Source organism: Diabrotica undecimpunctata, chromosome 9, assembly GCF_040954645.1.
Source record: "Diabrotica undecimpunctata isolate CICGRU chromosome 9, icDiaUnde3, whole genome shotgun sequence".
NCBI classification, from domain to species: domain Eukaryota; kingdom Metazoa; phylum Arthropoda; class Insecta; order Coleoptera; family Chrysomelidae; genus Diabrotica; species Diabrotica undecimpunctata.
Window position 1 is genome coordinate 34,810,061 of NC_092811.1, and position 20,261 is coordinate 34,830,321.

At 31.7% G+C, this 20,261-nt stretch overlaps 2 protein-coding genes across 3 annotated transcripts in view; one reads left to right on the plus strand and one right to left on the minus strand.

Annotated features, from left to right (window-relative positions):
- The window catches only part of LOC140449818 (dynein axonemal heavy chain 1-like), a 1,063,244-nt gene that overhangs the window by 427,642 nt on the left and 615,341 nt on the right, over nucleotides 1-20,261 (plus strand). The window lies entirely within an intron of this gene.
- The window catches only part of CNMaR (G-protein coupled receptor), a 109,462-nt gene that overhangs the window by 24,703 nt on the left and 64,498 nt on the right, over nucleotides 1-20,261 (minus strand). Inside the window, exon 2 of the mRNA XM_072543175.1 lies at nucleotides 1,162-1,282. Coding sequence (XP_072399276.1) covers nucleotides 1,162-1,282 — 121 coding nt within the window. The remainder of the gene's footprint in view (nucleotides 1-1,161; nucleotides 1,283-20,261) is intronic.

Here is a 20,261-nt window from a genome sequence, read left to right on the forward strand (position 1 = left end):
CTTAGTAGTTATCTCAGTTTTCATTTGCTTATGGTCAATCTTCCACGCTTGCTTTATTTCAAGGTATCTATACATAGCATTTTCACTCATGGCCTCGATGTTCTGGCCGTTTTCCATATTGAATTCACCGGGCTGAACCTTTTCTTTGATTATATTTAAGACACGGCACTTTTCAAGGCCGTAGTGCATACTAATGTCATTAGAGAAATTTTCCACTGTTTTCAGCATCTGATTCAGGTGGCATCGAGTAGAAGCCAATAGTTTCAAATCATCCATATACAATAGATGATTAAGCTTTGCCACAACGGTAGTGTTATTTTTGATGCTAAAACCTGTGTCAGTTGAGTTCAGTAGCTGGGATAGGGGGTTCATCGCTAGACAAAACCACAGTGGACTCAACGAGTCTCCTTGAAATAGGCCCCGGTCGATTGCAATATTTTCAGTTTCGATATTGTTTTCACCAGGTATTTGGAGGTGAATTTTTGTCTTTCAATCTGATATTATATGTTTTAAAAAGTCACTATGTTATCATTCACTTTATATATTTTTAATATATCTACAAGCCATTCATGCAGGACTGAATCAAACGCTTTCTTGTAGTTGATGAAAGTAGTAAAGAGATTCCTTTTTTTGCTATATACTTAATTAGAAATGACAGTCGATGATAAGTTGTTCTTTGCAGCCCATGGAACCGTTAGCACACCATTTCTATTGAGGCTTTATGCATCGTTTTACTGCATCTGCCCCGCATGTCTTGTATGCTTGATGTTTTCCCAATCCCATACCAATATTCCCTTCTTCGTTAAGTAATGTTTCCTATTATTTTATTTGCAGCATATTTTGCTCCTTACTTTATGATTATTCTACTTTTCTATTCAGTGATTCTACTTTTATTTTGTCCACATTCTTCGATCATTTTTCCTTATATTTAACTTGTAAAGGAATAATAATGACAATATAAAAACTATGACGAAAAAAATCAAGAAAAAATGAGAAGTTGTGAAATATCGATTAAAAATCAGTGAAGATTTCTAGTGAAGATCAAACAGAAATATGTATATGGACAAATGCAATTGAAAAAATCTCTCACAGGTACAATGTACTTATATATAGCATGATTATTTTTGTTCTAAAAGAATTAATAAAATCACAAATACTCACGAATATGGGAATATTTTTCATGTTTCGTCCTGTTTCTTTTTTGTACAATTTTTTCAACCCCGTACGTTTCAGCTTCTTGTGAATTATGGTGATCCTTTGATTTTTTGGTAGAGGAACTGCTCTGGAAACAAAAATAAACATGATTTATACAAAATCAGCTAAACGGCTTAAGTAAAATAACATATTTTTATATAGATCAATCTAAATATGGACTGTTGAGAATGCAGCTTTATCAAATAAGAAACAAGTAAAATAAAATTCCTTTCAGTTTGGAAATTTTTTTAATCATTGTGTAGGTCAAAAGGGTCATTGTATTGTTAAAAGAGTAGCTTTATGAGATAACTGATTACTTGATTGAAATTCGCGTTCATTAAAAAACAAAATAGAAAAATGTAAACTTTTATTTATCATAGAGTATGTTTAAGCTGTAGTGGCGGAAATTTCTAGGAACAGTAAAGCCTTACCAAACAAAGCAGTGGCGTTCTAAAAATACTTATGATTTAAATCAAATTGTTAAAGATAGGTACACACAATTTATTAAACAATGATATTAGATTATTAGCCCAGTCTGGTTATACAAAACTCATCGATTTCACTGCAAAATGTTTCGCAGATATCTGAAGCTTTTAAGACATAGGTGGGGGTTACTAGATGACGAATAGATAAAAAGATACTCCTATTTTTACCTTGCGTTTTTTTTAAACAATAATTTATGGTCAGAATTTGATTTTTTATCCATATGTTTTTTCCCTTATAATTTAAATAAACAATATTTGTACCATTTTTTTATATCAACAATATCTTCATTTTCCCGTTTTTTCAATTAAAATTGATAAATAATTTACGGAGATATTTGCAAAAAAGCAGTTTTTTTGCACTAATTTATAAATTTAATTAATTTCTTTATTAACAAAATAAAATGTTATTAATAAATTTCAAAATTGAGGAATTACCGTCCTTTAACTTTTTGCGAAATTTCCCCCCGATCGGTCAAATAGTTTAAAAGTTATTCAATTTGTTTATCCCTGGGACTAATTATTTAAACCATTGAACTTGCCCTATAAATGATGCTAGACACATTTAACAAATTTCATACGATTCTTTAAGACTTATACTATCTCAGAAGTTAAATGAATATTGAGTTTTCATCGAAATTATTTACAAAATAAACGTTTGAAAAAGGGGTATGTTTTTTACTAATAAACAATTGTAATAACTTCTATATTTTTTAAGCTACAGACTTGTACGTACAACCATTAGATAGCTGGTAAAAAAACTCACATCTAACAAAAAAAAAATAAACCTTCTATGAACAATAGGAACGAAGTTAGCGACAATTTTTTTGTTAATTATATCTCCATTGTTTATAAACATTAAGAAGTAAAATTTGCACAAATTTTGAATGAAAATCTAAACTTTATATTGAATTTTATAGCTATAAAATTCATCCAATTTTTCGAAACTTAAAACCTTTCGAAACGAAGTTACTTTCGAAAGATCGACATAGGAAAGTGAAGGGGAAACTGTTTTAGCTTCTCGCTGCAAAATTTAATATTATGGTTACAGATTTATCATTCAAAAGATTTAACAGTTCTGTAGGAATTTCATCAGGTCCATTTGCTTTTCCATTTTTAGCGTTTCTTATTGCGTATTCTACTTCTTCTTTCAATATCTCTGGCCCAGTTGCATTGATTATCTGAGTTAAGTTGTTTCTATCGTCTTCAAATAATTGATTCAGGTATTCTGTCCATCTTTTAAGTTTATTTAAATCTAGTGCCTTTCTGTGTGGTCTTCTAATCTTTTTTGGTCTCTCCTCTATCACAGTAACTACCGGGTTATGATCTGAGCCTATATCAGCTCCTGGGTACGTCTTAGTACATTTAACAGCATTATGATACCTCCTTGCTATCATAAAGTAGTCTATTTGATTTCTCACTATTTTTTCTTTGGTATGTTGTGGAGATGTCCATGTATATAACCGTCGAGGAGGTAATTTGAAAAAGGTATTTGTTATTACGAAGTCTTCACTTTGGCAAAATTAAATCAATCGATCTCCTCTGTCATTTCTGTTTCCAAGCCCATATTTTCCTACTTGTTCTCCTACCTTACCTTGACCCACCTTGGCATTAAGATCGCCCATTAATATGTTAATGTATGGAAAGACTGACTTAATAAGTGAAGACAAACAACCTGCAACAAAAAGGTTCAGACCTGACAGTGAAGTCGAATAAATGAACCAAATTTTAACTTTTAAACCAATGTATGTAAAGAAAATAAAAAAAGTAAAGTTCAATAAACATTGCAAAATTTAATAAGGCAAGTGATAAAAAAATCGACTTATTTTATCAAAGCAGTAAGGCAGATTAGATTAATATTGTATATCATATTTGTAAGGAAAATAGAATAAAAATCAATATTGTTAATTATGAAAATACAAACAATTATAATTAATATAAGGAATACAATAATATAATGTGTAAAAAATTACCTGAAATTTAATTTATAAAATATATAAGTATTATTACATCATTGATATAAAATGAAAAAACGTATGTTGATTTTCCGGTATTTTCCGAGTTTTATGGGGGGTGAAAATTATGTCATCATTATTAATGCTCCGACAGACTATTCGAGCAAATTAAAAAAAGTAAGTATTTAGGGTGAATTTTAAACGGACCTAATTTTTCCGAGTTTTCCCATATTTTCCGGCCAGTGAAAACTATGTAGTTATTCATATTTCGACGAGCTACCCCAGAATAAAAAAAGAGGCTTGCAGCTGCAAAGGAAGCCGAGATAATGTAAATTTTTCCTACGTGTTGCAATTTGAAGTTCCGATGCCAAAAAAAACGGAGCTGAAACAGATATCCTCTCCACTTTCCTATGTCGATCTTTCGAAAGTACCGTCGTTTCGAAAAATTAGATAAATTTTATAGCTATAAGTTTCAATATAAAGTTTAGATTTTCATTCAAAATTTGTGCAAATTTTAACAATGGAGATATGATTTTTTTAAAAATAGTCACTAACTTCGTTCCTATTGGTCATAAAAGGTTTTTTATTTTTTAATGTGAGCTTTTTTACCAGCTATCCAATGGTTGTACGTACAAGTCTGTAGCTTGAAAAATATAGAAGTTATTACAATTGTTTATAAGTTAAAAACATACCCCTTTTTCGAACGTTTATTTTGTAAATAATTTCGATGAAAACTTAATATGCATTTAACTTCTGAGATAGTCTAAGTCTTAAAGAATCCTATGAAATTTGTTGAATGTGTCTAGCATCATGCATAGGGCAAGCTCAATAGTTTAAATAATTAGCCTCAGGGATAAACAAATTAAATAACTTATAAAATATTTGACTGATCGGGAGGAAATTTCGCATAAATCTAAAAGATGGTAATTCCTTGATGTTTAAATGTATTAATACCATTTTATTTTGTTAATAAAAAAATTAATAAAATTTATAAATTAGTGCAAAAAACTGCTTTTTTGCAAATATCTCTGTAAATTATTTATCAATTTTAATTAAAAAAAACGGGAAAATAAAGATATTCTTGACATAAAAAAATGACATAAATATTGTTTATTTAAAATATAAGGAAAAAAATTTATAGACAAAAAATCAAATTGTGACCATAAATTATTGCTTAAAAAAACGCAAGGTAAAAGTAGGAGTATCTTTTCATCTATTCATCATCTAGTATCCCCCACCTATGTCTTAAAAGCTTCAGATATCTGCGAAACATTTTTCCACCTTTTTTTTTAACCAGACTGGTCTATATATTTTTGGCAATATTGTACTATATTTTAAGACATATTATTATAATATATCACATACATATATTGTCTGTATATGAAACCATAAATACGTATTACAGATTACAGTATTAATAAATATTAATTACAAAGATTGTTTTAACTTTAAAACCTTTATTATTTATATTAATACTCACTTAAACATCACAAAGATAAATAAAAGAATATACGAAATAATTGTAATAAAGTAAAAAAATAATACATACATACAGGACAGTTTGGAAAACTTATATTCACATAGGTTACATAGGTACGTCGTAATGTGTAATGATATTATTCACTTTTATAATCAGATGTACTGTCGTCGTCACTAGAATCATTTAAACCAATCCTTAATTCTTTAGTAATTACATCTATGCGACGTTCACTTTCCAAATACAACAACCTCGACAACATGTTCACACATTCTTCCAGTTATCTACAATTACTCTAGCAAATTCCTGTTCCACCAACACTTTTACATCTTCTAACTTAAAATAAACGTTTTGTTTTGCAACTTCATTTTTTATTTGCCCCCAAACTATTTCCATAGGGTTCAAGTCTGGATGATATGGCGGAAGTTTTAAAGAAACATGTCCACAGTCTTGCAGCATTTTGTCAAATTTATATTGAATATGATCTTGTTTGTGTCGTTTCATGATTTCATACATTTGCGGCTTTAACAATGACGTTACAAATGCTAAATTTTTTTCTGTCAATCAAGATATCATATCCATTATTTTAGAATTACTAGTGGGTGCTTTATTAATTTGTACGTTGATATGATACATGATTAGTAACAACAACAGATTCAACAAGCAAATTGGGGATTAACTGTTCTTTCATCCATTTTTTATAATTTTCTGAATTCATATCATCATGATAATCTGTCTTAGTTCTTGACTTAAAAATCAAAAGGGCATTTTGTATGAAACCCATCTCCCTATCACCATGTACGATAACCAACCTACTTCCTTTTGAGATGATTTTGAACAATCCTTTGCCACTGTCATCTCTCCAGCTATTTGGCGTAGTGTGTCCTGCAGGTACATAGGTTTCATCAACATATACAATTGACTTACCTTCGCTTCTGTAATATTTAATTGTGTCCAAATATTTAATGCGTAGAGGACGAATATCTTTTCGTTCAATTAATAAACGTTGATTATTTTTTGTTTTAGTCCATTTAAATCCCAAATCTTTCACAATTCTGTAGAAATAACTCACACTTCCAGCCCACTCGTACACCTCTTCAAGCCTTTTCTGCAAAAGCTTCAACGATACACGACAACGTTCAGTATCATGAAAACGATGAATGGTATTTTGTAATGAACTGTTTATCATACTCCCTCAAGTCTGTCACGGTTGCTTTCCTTTTAGCAAGTGTCGTAGCTTTAAATTTTAGTGTATTATTTGACTCTAAATTTGTTAACATACTAGCATCTTGAATGATCCTTTCTACTGTACGTAAAGACAGTACAGTAGCTTTACTCACACATTGTTTAATACTGGTTCGAATATCTTCAGGAAAAAGTATTTGCATATATTTAAATACATTGTAAACTATTCCTTTGGATTCTGGTGTCAATCTAATCTATTTACTCGTACTACACTTAACCATCTCTATTCTACAAAATAGTTCTAATACCTTTCTTGTTGAGACTCGACAACATAATGATACTAAATTACTAACTCGTTTGAAATTCAGTGACTAGAAATTCTCGGAAATAATTCTTATCAGTTCTTTGTATATCCTTAACGAGTTGTTAAGGAGTCAATATTAATGACTTTATAATTACGGTTTTAAGGTTACTGATACTAACTTAGAAATTAACTTTTACCAAATTTTATAGAGTCTTCTTCTTCAAGTGCCATCTCCGCGGCGGAGGTCGGCAATCATCATAGCTATTCGGACTTTTGAGACGGCTGCTCTGAAAAGTTCATTTGATGTACATCCGTACCACTCTCTCAGGTTGCGCAGCCATGACATTCTACGCCTCCCTATGTTTCTCTTTCCTTGGATCTTTCCCTGCATAATCAGTTGGAGCAAGGTGTCTTTCCCTCCACGTGTAATATGTCCGAGATATTCTAATTTTCTTGTTTTTATTGAATTTAAAATTTCCATTTCTTTGTTCATCCTTCCCAGAACCTCTTTGTTTGTGACGTGTTCTGTCCATGATATTTTCAGAATTCGTCTGTACACCCACAGCTCAAATGATTCCAGTTTTTTCATTGATGTCGCATTCAAGGTCCAAGATTCCATTCCATAAAATAAAGTCGAAAAAACATAGCACCTCGCCAACCTAACTCTTACTTCCAGTTTTAAATCCCTGGTACATAGAACTCTTCTCATTTTGTTGAAAGTTGGTGATAGAGTAGGAATTAATAAAGATGATATTATAAGAAACAAAAAGTTTAATATCTATAAAACAATCTGTGTACAATCAAACTTCATTTATTATTTAAGTGAGTAATAATGTTGTAATTAGTGCGATTTCAAATAATTTAATTTGTTTAATATTGCAACGCCACTGCATGGGTCTGATAATACATATTCAATTGTCTGCGCGATTAACTATTTCGTGGAAGGGCTCGCCACTCGATTTGAAATAAGCTGTAGAAGAGCCTACACAACATGGTTTTCTGAGTTTTTCTTCCTCTCCCTCTCTTGTCGTTTACCCATTACTAAGGATCGTGATTTTGTCCAATACTCCAACAAATTTTCTCCTTGGAAAGCTTCTGCTGAAATTATATATATATATATATATATATATATATATATATATATATATATAATATATATATATATATATATATATATATATATATATATATATATATATATATATATATATTGTTATGATTGTTTATTTTGACTTTAATCTTAGTTTATTGAGCCAATAAAAAAATTATAACTTATCTGTTATCAAAAGTAAAATAATCCTTATATTACCTGTGTTCGATGGATTCAAAAGATTTTCTAGTTGTCTTTTATCGGGTTAGAGAAGAAAGGATAAGAATACAAATATATTATATTACAAAGATTTACGTTTATTTATTTTATATGAACGAATAAAACAATTATTAAATTCTGTCGTTATCTTATCAATCAGCATACAAGAAAATAAATCAAATTTTTATAATAATAAAATTATAAAGCTACATACATTTATATTACGTGAAAACCAATTTTACTTAAAATTTTCTTTACTTGAAACAAGAAACAACAAAACTTTAAACTTTTGATTAGCCTAACAAAACCTCGGTTCTTAAATTTGAATGCTAATAACCATGATGTCAAACCGATGCTTCACAGATATAAAATTCAATTGTACAAACACTTACAGCTTATTTTATTCTTGAGTTGTATGTTGGAACATACCCAGAAAAGTCCAGTCTCCTCAACGATGTGATCACTCCTCTTTGGCACCTCGGCTCCTTCTTAACGTCTCTGCAAACCTCCTGCAGACTACACAAAAAACACCTGATTCACTTCTCCAAACTCAGCTACTTATTTATGACACCAGGACCTCCTTTTGTCAACTTGATGCCGTAAGAATACTTTCACATATATTTTATAAAATGCCCACGGTAGATACAAGGACCTCTTTTAATCTACTTGTTATCTCCTTCTGCAAACTATTCACTTCTTTTCGTTACGCCGGTATCCAAACTCACGAACCACACCCTTTCTTGAGACAAACGACTGTTTCCTTTCGATGACCAAAATATAACTAACTTCTCCGGTCTCATGATCGGCTCACAAATTCCCATTTAAAAACGACCGTCCAATCAAAAGCTCAAATTGTGTTTACCATGATTTTGGAAAAGCCTAATTTCGGTTTCAGAGAAAAACTAAATAGCTTACTTTAAAATTGGTTTTGTCAATACACAATTTATACATATTTTAAAAGATTAGAATATGGTCATTTAATACTCGATTATACAAACAATGAAAATATTAACTTACAGGTAAAATGTCTTCTAATTCTAAACAAAGGTTTTTTGATAATTTTGTTTGAAACGGAAAAAGGTCGTTTGCCAAACAAATTTCTATTCTTATCTACACTAAATCTTATCTTAAATTGCTATATACATTTTGTTTATAATGATATCTTAAAATTTTATTCCGATGGATCTTTTTATTTATTTTTCTTTGGTTGGGAAAGAAGAAACATAACAATATATCATCATCATCCAGCCCCGTTTTTACATCCATTGTTGGATATAGGCCTCCTCCAAACGTCTCCAGTTCTCTATATCTCTAGCTGCTGCAATCCAGTTTGTTTCTATTCTCCTTAGGTCGTCGGTCCATCGGGTGGGTGGTCTGCCTCGACTTCGCTTGTCGGCTCTTGGTCTCCACTCCAATAATCTCTTCGTCCATCTTCCGTCTTCCATTCTAGCAACATGTCCAGCCCACCTCCACTTTTGTTTATTGATTCGCAGTATAATATCGTCAACGCCAGTTCGTCGGCGTATCTCCTCATTTCTCACGCGATCTTTCAAGGTCAGACCCAGCATTGATCTCTCCATTCGCCTTTGTGTTACCCTCAGTTTTTCGGCAGTAGCTTTCGTTAAAGTTAGGGTCTCTGCTCCGTAGGTCAAGACTGGTAGGATGCATTGGTTAAATGCCTTCCTTTTCAGGTGAATTGGAGTATTTGTTTTAAAAATGTCTCTCATCCTTCCATATGCCGCCCATCCCAACGTGATTCGTCTATTTAGCTCGCAGGTTTGGTTGTCTCTGGTTATTCTGATTTCATGACCCAAGTATGTGTATTTATCGATTAATTCTACCTTGTTGTTATTGATCTGTATCTCTTCGCTGGGAACCATATTGGTCATCATTTTGGTTTTCTCGAAATTTATCTCCAGCCCAGTTTCTTATAGTATGTAATTCAGTTCTTGGAGCATGTCTTTGATCTCTCCCAGATTATCTGACAGAAGCACGATATCGTCCGCAAAACGTACATGGTTTAATCTTTCTCCATCGATGGATATTCCTTTCTGTTGCCATGTTAGTCTTTTAAATGCATACTCAAGAACGGTAATGAACAGCTTTGGTGACATGGTATCACCTTGCCTGACTCCCCTTTTTATCTTTATCTTATTAGTTGCTGAATGTAGACTTATGGTTGTTGTGGCATTTTCATATATATTTTTAACTATATTACAATATCTGTGGTCGACCCTGCAATCTTGTAGTGCTCTTAAGATGGACGGTAATTCCACTGTATCAAACGCCTTTTTAAAGTCTACAAATATCAATGCCAAGGGACGGTTATATTCGTTAGTTTTTTCTATCAGGGTTTTTAGGCACTGCAGGTGATCATTTGTGCCGTAATTAGGGCGGAAACCGGCTTGTTCCCGAGGTTGGTAAAAATCCAGCTTTGTGTCTAATCTGTTCGTTATTATTCGGGTGTATAATTTATAAAGATGGTTAAGGAGACTGATTGGTCTGTATCTTTCCAGCTCTGCTATATCTCCCTTCTTGTGTAAGAGTACAGTTATTGAATTATTCCACTTTGTTGGGATATTTTGATTCCATAGACATAGATTAAAGAGCTTTTGAATTTTGGTTATCAGTACTGAGCCTCCTATCTTTATCGCTTCCGTGACGACACCGTCCTCCCCCGGAGCTTTGTTATTCTTCATCTTTTTTAGAGCCTTGTAAATTTCGTCCAAGGAGATTTCTGGGATATCTTCGGAACCCTGATTTTGAACCTTCCTCTGCTGATAACAATATATATATATATATATATATATATATATATATATATATATATATATGTATATATTTATATACATATATATATATATATATATATTTATATATATAGTATAATAATATAAATTTCAACGCTTAATGACGTAAATAAACTAGTAATGGAAGTTTAAATTATATTATCAAACCAATGGCTTTCTGATATTAGACCTTAATTACAACGTTTGTTGATAAAGAGCTTAATATATATATTGTTATGATGTGTTTTTTGTTTGAATGATGAGCAATGAGTATTTTTAATAATATAGGGTTTTTATCGCAGTTCTCAAAGAATTAGTTTGTAAGTACTTTTTTAAATTACCTTTATTATAACTATTATGGAACACACATATATATCTAACCTAGCCAATGTAAATTTAAAATAAACTATCTTTAAATTGATACTCTTATAAAACTACTTAAATTCTATAGACAATGTTAAATTTAAACAAACTATCTTCAAAATTGAAATTGTTATGACACTAACTAAATTATATTAACAAAATTTTGTACCTTTCTTTCATTGAGACATTTTGAGACTTTACTTGTTCAAATATAATTAAAATAAAATCTATAATTTTTTCTTTCTACTGATAATTAATTTAATTATATGAGAGCACTTATCTTCCCAAACTAATTATTTTTAAATAGAGAGCCACCGCGTTGGGTGCCAAATTGTTATGATGTGTTTTTTGTTTGAATGATGAGCAATCAGTATTTTTAATAATATAGGGTTTTTATCGCGGTTCTCAAAGAATTAGTTTGTAAGTACTTTTTTAAATTACCTTTATTATAACTATTATGGAACACACATATATATCTAACCTAGCCAATGTAAATTTAAAATAAACTATCTTTAAATTGATACTCTTATAAAACTACTTAAATTCTATAGACAATGTTAAATTTAAACAAACTATCTTCAAAATTGAAATTGTTATGACACTAACTAAATTATATATTCTGATCTGAAAAGCCTAAATGTAAACAAAATTATTAATAGAAAAGAATGGAATTCTCTGGATTTCCGGAGATGGCCATGTTTGCGAAATGGTTTGTTCCAGAAAATTCAGACAAGTATTTAATAGAACTAAATAGAACATGATTTCTTACCAGATGGTTCTGGAATATCCAAAAAAGATATAAATACCCGTGATTTGGATTCAAGATGGAAGTTTTTAGTCAGAAGTCAAGCAGTTTATTATGAAAGTTAGTATATTAGTTAGTGAAGTCAATTGTTCACAGTTTTAGTAAGTCAGTCAAGCAGTTTAATAAGAAATATGAAAGTTAGTTGGAGATAGTCCAATTGTTTAATATAGTGAGTTAAATGAAGATTAAAAATTATGCATATATTTAATGCACATTTATAATTATACACAAATAATTATTGAAGATTATAAAAGTATATTAGAAGAATATTGGATGGACATTGGAAGGAATTAAAATTCTATTATGATTGGAGATTAGTATAAATCAACTTATAATAATTGGATATTGGTATATTGAAAAGAAGAATAAATATAAATGGTGTTTGCTGGTGGTGTATAAATGCTGGTGAAGAAAACTATATCTTAAATTGGTAGAAGCTGATAATTGGAAAAAGAAATTTCACAAAAACAAGGATAGCCGAAGTACGAAGACATTCAGTGGTGATTAGAATATATATAGTGGAAAACAGTTCATTTAGGCATTCAGTGAAAGAAAGGTACAAAATTTTGTTAATATAATTTAGTTAGTGTCATAACAATTTGAATTTTGAAGATAGTTTGTCTAAATTTTACATTGTCTATAGAATTTAATTAGTTTTATAAGAATATCAATTTAAAGATAGTTTATTTTAAATTTACATTGGCTAGGTTAGATATATATATGTGTGTTTCATAATAGTTATAATAAAGATAATTTAAAAAAGTACTTACAAGCTAATTCTTTGAGAACCGCGATAAAAACCCTATATATTATATTATTAAAAATACTCATTGCTCATCATTCAAACAAAAAACACATCATAACAATATATATATATATATATATATATATATATATATATATATATATAATGGCGAAATATTGAGTAATTTAGAAAAACGAAAGATTTTCATTACAGACCACTTTACCCGATAATTCGAACTTATTTATAAATTATTTTTTGGTCGAAATAATCATTTCTAATATATATATATATATATATATATATATATATATATATATATATATATATATATATATATATATATATATATATTTATATATATATATATATATATATATATATATATATATATTTATATATATATATATATATATATATATATATATATATATATATATATATATAGTATAATAATATAAATTTCAACGCTTAATGGCGTAAATAAACTAGTAATGGAAGTTTAAATTATATTATCAAACCAATGGCTTTCTGATATTAGACCTTAATTACAACGTTTGTTGATAAAGAGCTTATTATATATACCCTAGAGTGTTGTAATTGACGTGAGATAGAAGTTTCCAACACATATGGTGCTGGTGATCCACAAATAATTACGTACAGGGTAAATCTAGAGACATGTTGATCAAGCGAACAAAGAGAAAATCAAATATTACCGGTAAACTTTTTTAAAGTTTATATAAGTGTATTATATTTTAGATAAATCTTTGTCTCGGGAACTTCAACTTCTAATAAATCTTAAATAATCATAATTTTACTTAGCTTTAAACAATATTTTTTTAAGAACCTGTTCCCGCCTTTGCAGAATTGGTTTTTTTGTCAAAACTTGCTGAGCTTTCTCTCTATCATAGTCAAGTCAAAAGACTTGACGAAAGAGGCCACATATGTGTCAGATGACTATTTTTCTCGAATTTCTCTAGTTTCGGCTGTAGGCGAAGGACAAGCACAGTCACAAAACAAACATAACATGAATTGTCAATTTCATAACAAATAGGGCAAGATATAGTATCTGCTAAGGAATTTTGTTTTCGGGCACATATTTAATTTTTATATTATAAGGTTTTAACGACAATACCCATCTAGCAAGTCTGTCTGCTAGGGACTTTAATGACATAATCCAGCGTAAGGGTTTCAATTTGGTGAAGGCCTTTTCTTGGGAGGAAACCCATTCCCAAATAGATCTCTTGCGAGTAATTTGACTTAAAGTTCGGGATATTCCTACAAAATTTGGCACAAATCTTTGGAACTAAAAGCGGGTTTGTGGAAAGCAAAGAACTTGTTTTACACTTTGAGTAGTACACATGTCGTAAATTACAACTATCTTGTTTAAGCAGGGAGTAAAACCATCCTAATTTTTCTTCTAGATGTGCCTATCTTCTAGAGATATTGGTATTGACCCATCTTATTCTATTCACAGCAGCTAAAAATAGATAATGGGAAAATAATAAAAATATATATGGGAAAATAATAAAAAATCGAATAGAAGAAGAATACCAACATATGGAAGCAGAAGAACCGGCTGGTTTTCGTGCAGGTCGATCTAAAATAAACCATGTCTTCTCTATTACTCAGATAATTGAAAAGAAAGTTGCTCGTGGCCAAGAAGTCCACCTGACGTTCGTAGACCTTAGGAAAGCATATGATAGTGTCTCGCTTGATAAATTATGGGAGGCACAGGGGAAAACAAATATAAATATAGAATTGATTGAAGCGGTAAAAACGTTGTACTACCAACAAACAACAAGGATGATGTATATCCCAACATTATTCAAAATATACCTCGAAGCAGCACTTAACAAATGGAAGAAAAAATGTACAAATATGGGCATACCATTAATGGACTTAACTTTGTACACTCTGTGCTTTGCAGATGACCAGGTCATCATCGCACAGGACTCTGAAGACCTTAGTTACATGATGCGAAAACTATTAGAAGAGTTTATAGAGTGGGGTTTGGAAGTGAATATGGAAAAAACTGAGTACATGAGTATGGAAGGAGGTCAACATAACCTTCTCGTAGAGGAAAATCAAGAGATCAAACTATGTGACTACTACAAATACCTAGGAGTAAAGATCACTCAGGACGGAAAATTAGATGCAGCCATTAAGGAACGATATACACAGGGAAGGAAACGCATAGCCTTACTGAACAGCGTACTGTGGGATAAAAACATCTCTAAGAAAAATAAAAGAACAATATACAACACCATAATAATAAGTATTACAACATATGGATGCGAAGTGTGGCCCCTAAAAGACAGAACAGAGAAAATGCTTAGAGCAACAGAAATGGACTTCTGGCGCCGCTCGGCGGGAATCTCCAGACGCGACAGAATAACAAACGAGAGATCCGAGAAATCATGGGGGTTACACAGGGGGGGGGGAACATTGTAAACCGACATTATATATATATATATATATATATATATATATATATATATAGAAATAGATTAGTTAACGTTAGACCAGTCCACTTTATCAGCTGACCAGCCAGGATATACGTCTATGTCCAGGGCCTCTCTTACCCTCAATCTTGCCTTGTAGAATCAACTTTAGAAGTCAGTATTTATCATGACGCATGATGTGGCCGAAGTAAGCCAATTTTCTGTTTTTTATGTTGTTAATAATTTCTTTGTCTTTTCTTAGCGTCTGGAGAATATTTATGTTACTTGTGTAGTATATATATATATATATATATATATATATATATATATATATATATATATATATATATATATATATATATATATATATATGAGACCCTCAACATACGTCGGTAGCACCATATTTCAAATACCTTCAATCGTTTTATGGCATCATCTGTAAGGCTCCAGCTTTCTACTCCTTAGAGGAGGACACTAAAGACGTAACATCTAAGAATTCTTATGCGTATATTGATACTAAAGATAAGTTACAGAGAATCTTCCTAAATCTCTTAACAGAGCTTCTGGCTTTTTCAATACGAGTTTTTATTTCGTAGATGTGATCTCAAGTATCCTCAATATTGCAGTCCAAACAGCATATTATTTCCACTCTTTCTAACGGTGTATCGTGTATTGTAATTTAGGCGTTTATGTTGGCTGACAGTTTCAGCTTACAAGCGAAGCAGTAACATCTCCAGAAGTTACGTGTTGGCGAAATGTCGAGAACTAATCTCGTAAGACAACGGCCTAACAGCCCGAACAAACAGTTTAACAAGTTAGACGATGATGGCCGTGAAAGCCTAACGCAAGTTATTTAAGATTTAAATTTACTTGTTTTTTAAATGAATGAAAAATGTTGTTTATAATATCCTTGAATACATTTTCCTTTAACTTTTTCTTCCACGAAAATATTTCAAAAATGCTTTATTTTTAGAGTTCCACAGTGGTCTTAGCCCATAATTTTATTTTTTGTCTTCTAAACTAAGAAGTGAAAGTCAAAAAGATTAAAAATAGACGTTTAATTTCCTGATTATCCTGTTTATCTTCTTCTAACGGTGCCTATCTTACATTGTCAGCAGATATTGGAAATAGCCCAGTTTTAGACGTGTTAAACTAACTATTTTCTTAAATTTTGAAGTAAAAGAAGTCCTTCTTCTCTCTGTTACCCTTTTTCCATATACATTACCTTGAAGGACGAGTTATTTCTAGCAATATTTCTGCTCATTTCCTATATTATAATCTGAATATGCTATATGACGATCTGCTAAATCTTTCACCACGTTATATCTTTATACAGGGTGAAGCCAGATCTGTGATGCACATATTAATACTTAGTCAGCAATCTATTAGCCAGGCGTATAGTGAATAATTTGTAGTAAATCCATCAGCAGAATATAGCAGACTTTTTTTTAGTTTCCAATCTGAAAGAAGCCAACAACATACATACAACAACAACAACAAAAATATACAATAAATAGCGAATTAACCCGGCATCTGACAGGTAAAATTTTGTAAGGCTGTTCGACATGTGGGGTGTGACAAACCCCAAGTTGAAAATATACTCATTTCTATATTTCGTAGATTTTCATAATAATAGGTAATACCATAGCTTCAGGATATATTACGGTAATAAATTCCATAAGAACATTTATAATAATAATAATAATAAAATAATATTACGTTAAGTCTGAAAATTAGATTAGTGAGATGTTATGTGTTCTCTACTCTTTTGTGTGGTGTCGAAGGTTGGACTTTGACGGATACACGTCTCAAGAAACTGGAAGCCTTTGAAATCTGGGTGTATCGGAGAATCCTATAGTCCTAATAAGTTGGGTGGATAGAGTTCGTAACGAAGTTGTTTTGTATCGGATGGGAAAAGTTACGGAAGTCGTCAAAACAGTTAAAAATCGCAAACTTGAATATTTTGGCCATGTTATGCGCCACCCAGAGAGATAATATATTCCATTTAATAATAGAAGGCAAGGTAGACGGAAGAACAGGGCCAGGTCGAAGAAGAACGTCATGGCTTAGAAACCTGAGAGATTGGTTTAACAGATCCTCTGCATCTCTTTTCCGAGCTGCCGTCAACAAAATTACTATAGCCAATTTGATAGCCAACGCTCGATAATCGAGGTCGGCACATGAAGAAGAAAAACATTTGCTAATAATAGTTTACTATTTAACATATAGCCTATTAAATGAAATAACAATTTTTTTTCGAGAAATTTTTTATGGCTGGAGAATCAATACATTTCTTTTAAAATTAATAGTATGAAAACAAGAAACTACAATAGAATGAGTATCTAGCCTATCAAAGAAAGACACAAAATTAAATTCTACATATGAATAATGATTAAGTTATCAGTTCTTAAAGTTGGAGCAATTTTCGCAGTATGTCACACAGTGTTCTAAACTCACATGCCTCACACACGTATCTAGTTTTCCTCTCTCTATTTCTGGGAGGATTTCTGGGTCAGGATAATACCCTGACAAGAAGTATCCTGACATATGGGTCCGAAAACTGGACAATAAACAAGAGAAATAGAGGTAGAATAAGAGCAGTAGAAATGAAGTTCCTGAGGAGAAGCTGTAGACTTACAAAAAGAGACAGAATTGAAAACGCAGAGATTAAGCGGAGAATGGGAGTGCAATCAGACATAATCGACTATATAGAGGAGAAGAGACTATCCTGGTACGGCCACTTCAGAAGAGCGGACAGAGGACGCTGGATAAACAAAATCACAGAATGGAGCCCGATTGGAAGAAGAAAGAGAGGAAGACCCCGAAGGTCATTCAGAGATGAAATCGACGAGGCTATGGAGAAAAGAACCCTGCGAGATGGAGACTGGAATGACAGGGAAAATTGGAGAAAACGGTTGAGTGAAGGAAGACAGTGAAAACTGTGGAAATCCTTAGTAGTAGTAGTATTTCTGGGACATTTTGAACATGGTCTCTGCTGATTAGGTTTCCTCTTCCTTGCAGGTGGTTTGTAATTTTCACCTAAACTCTTGCGGACACTGCTTCTCAACTCCCTAGATAATCTAGGGTTACTCATTCTTTCTCTTTGATTTTCTTCGATCAATTGAAAACTTCTTTAGAAAAAGCCTTTTAGCAATGCTAGGTTTATCGTTGTTTTGTCTGTGAATTATCAGCCTATTGATTCCTGCAGTGTTTATTAGGCAGAAAAAAATTGTCAAAGGCCAGCGAGGACGGTTGAGTGTTACATTATACGTTGCAGATAATGCGTTTACTACGTCTACTCCACCTTTGGTCGAATTATAAAAGGAAATAATTTCAAGCAGCTTATTATAAGTATCTGTTACTGTTGTATCATGGTGAGGAGAAGATATAAGTAAAACAACTTTTCTTTTCTTTGGAACATACGAAAGAATAGTGTATGCGTTCTGAAATTTAAATATACTGGAAAAAACTTCTCTTCCTTTCCCTTAAAAAAATTCTATGAGCAAATTAAGCTTATTTTTCCTCATAGTACCTACTTTAGTTCAAAATAGAAAAAAGGAATGGAATAACCACATAAGCTGAATGAAGGAGACCAGTGTTGTCAAAATAGCAAGATTTAAGTCACCAATCGGCAGAAGAAGTATCGGACGACCACGCAAAAGATAGAGACAACCTCCCATAGAAGTATTATTCCGCCAATAAACTAGCAGAATTGTTTATAAAAAGGAAGAAGAAGAAGAAAAAGACCTACTGCAGATAAATTATGAGTCTCTCTCAACTTCACTCAACTTGTCGAAGAAAGCTCTGATATGAGCTAGTTTATCTAACTTGACACTTTCTTCACGGTTTTGTTTGTTGTCGAATATTAGACATGCAATTAAAAATTTGAATCGACGTTGGCTCATTGTGCAACGAAAAACGTCCTTTCCTGTTCTGTCAGTGTTCCTCAATTCATTTAAATGACGATGGTTATTTTTGAATGCACCAAACTGATAAAGGAGCCCCAACACAGCCTTTTTTATTCTCACTTTCAGATTTTTTTGCAATTCGTTGGTTAGTATGAATAACGAAGTCAGCAATCATTTGTCCATCAATAAATAACAAGAAGCACTGAATACTTGGCATACTTCGCGTGATTTTTGACTCCCGGTAAATGTGTAAAAAAATGTTTAGTTTTCTGCTCTTGTTCAAACATTTTGGCTATTGGGTTTTTTACTTCATTTAATTCCATTCTTTCCAGAATAATAACAACCTTGTTTGTTACTTTCTACAACAGCTTGCTGATTTTCATTCTCTTCTTCGGGTTTTTGTTCCAAATCGATATAATCGATGTTGATACTCTAATTATCAATATTGTTTTCTGTCTCTGAATCATCTTGATTAGTAAATTCGTCTTCATTTTCACACTCTTCCCACATACACGCATGAGATGAGCCTGCTCTTTTTCATAGTCCTTCATTATTTCCAAATATACGAGATTGAAATTATGAATAACTCAATATAAATAGTATGTATAAGATGGCTAACCTTTAAAATTATGTTGAAGTACGAAAAAAAAAACAGAAAAAATTACCTTAGGAGTTCCGACAGATGGGGTGAGACAAATTTAAAAGCGACACCACTCACGGTATATTGAGTTGCTGACTGATCTAACCAAATTGTAGACAAATATATTGTATTCAAAAGCTACCGTAGCGCTGTTGGCGTCTGGAGTGAAATTTGAACTTATAACAGTTACTCTCTGAACTGTGGAGTTTCTCATACCCCATGTATCGGATGCCGGATTAAGAAACTCTAAGACATTCGTCTTCAATTGTAACGAAAATATTTTGCCTACCACACGGGGCATTAATACAAGGGGTAGAAAATTGCGGGAAGAAACTACTGGGGGTGGAGAAGGGCAAGCAAAATAATCGAAACATATGCGAACGGCACTCAGGTTTTGGTAGGAGAGCTGAAGTCGTGGATAAGTAAAAGACGAGGGGGTTGGATTGGGGCAACTACAAAAAAATGAAATAAAGGGGTACTTATACAAATCTCTTGGGACAAACAAAACAGAAAAAACAGGAAACACCTCTAGTAATTTATATAGAGCGCCACTTTGAGGTGTCTAATTATAACCTTCACAACAGCTAGTTGTAACTGGATATATAATTATTAAACATAAAAAACATATTTTTCAAATAAAACTCAAAAAGGGTTAGTTAAAAAG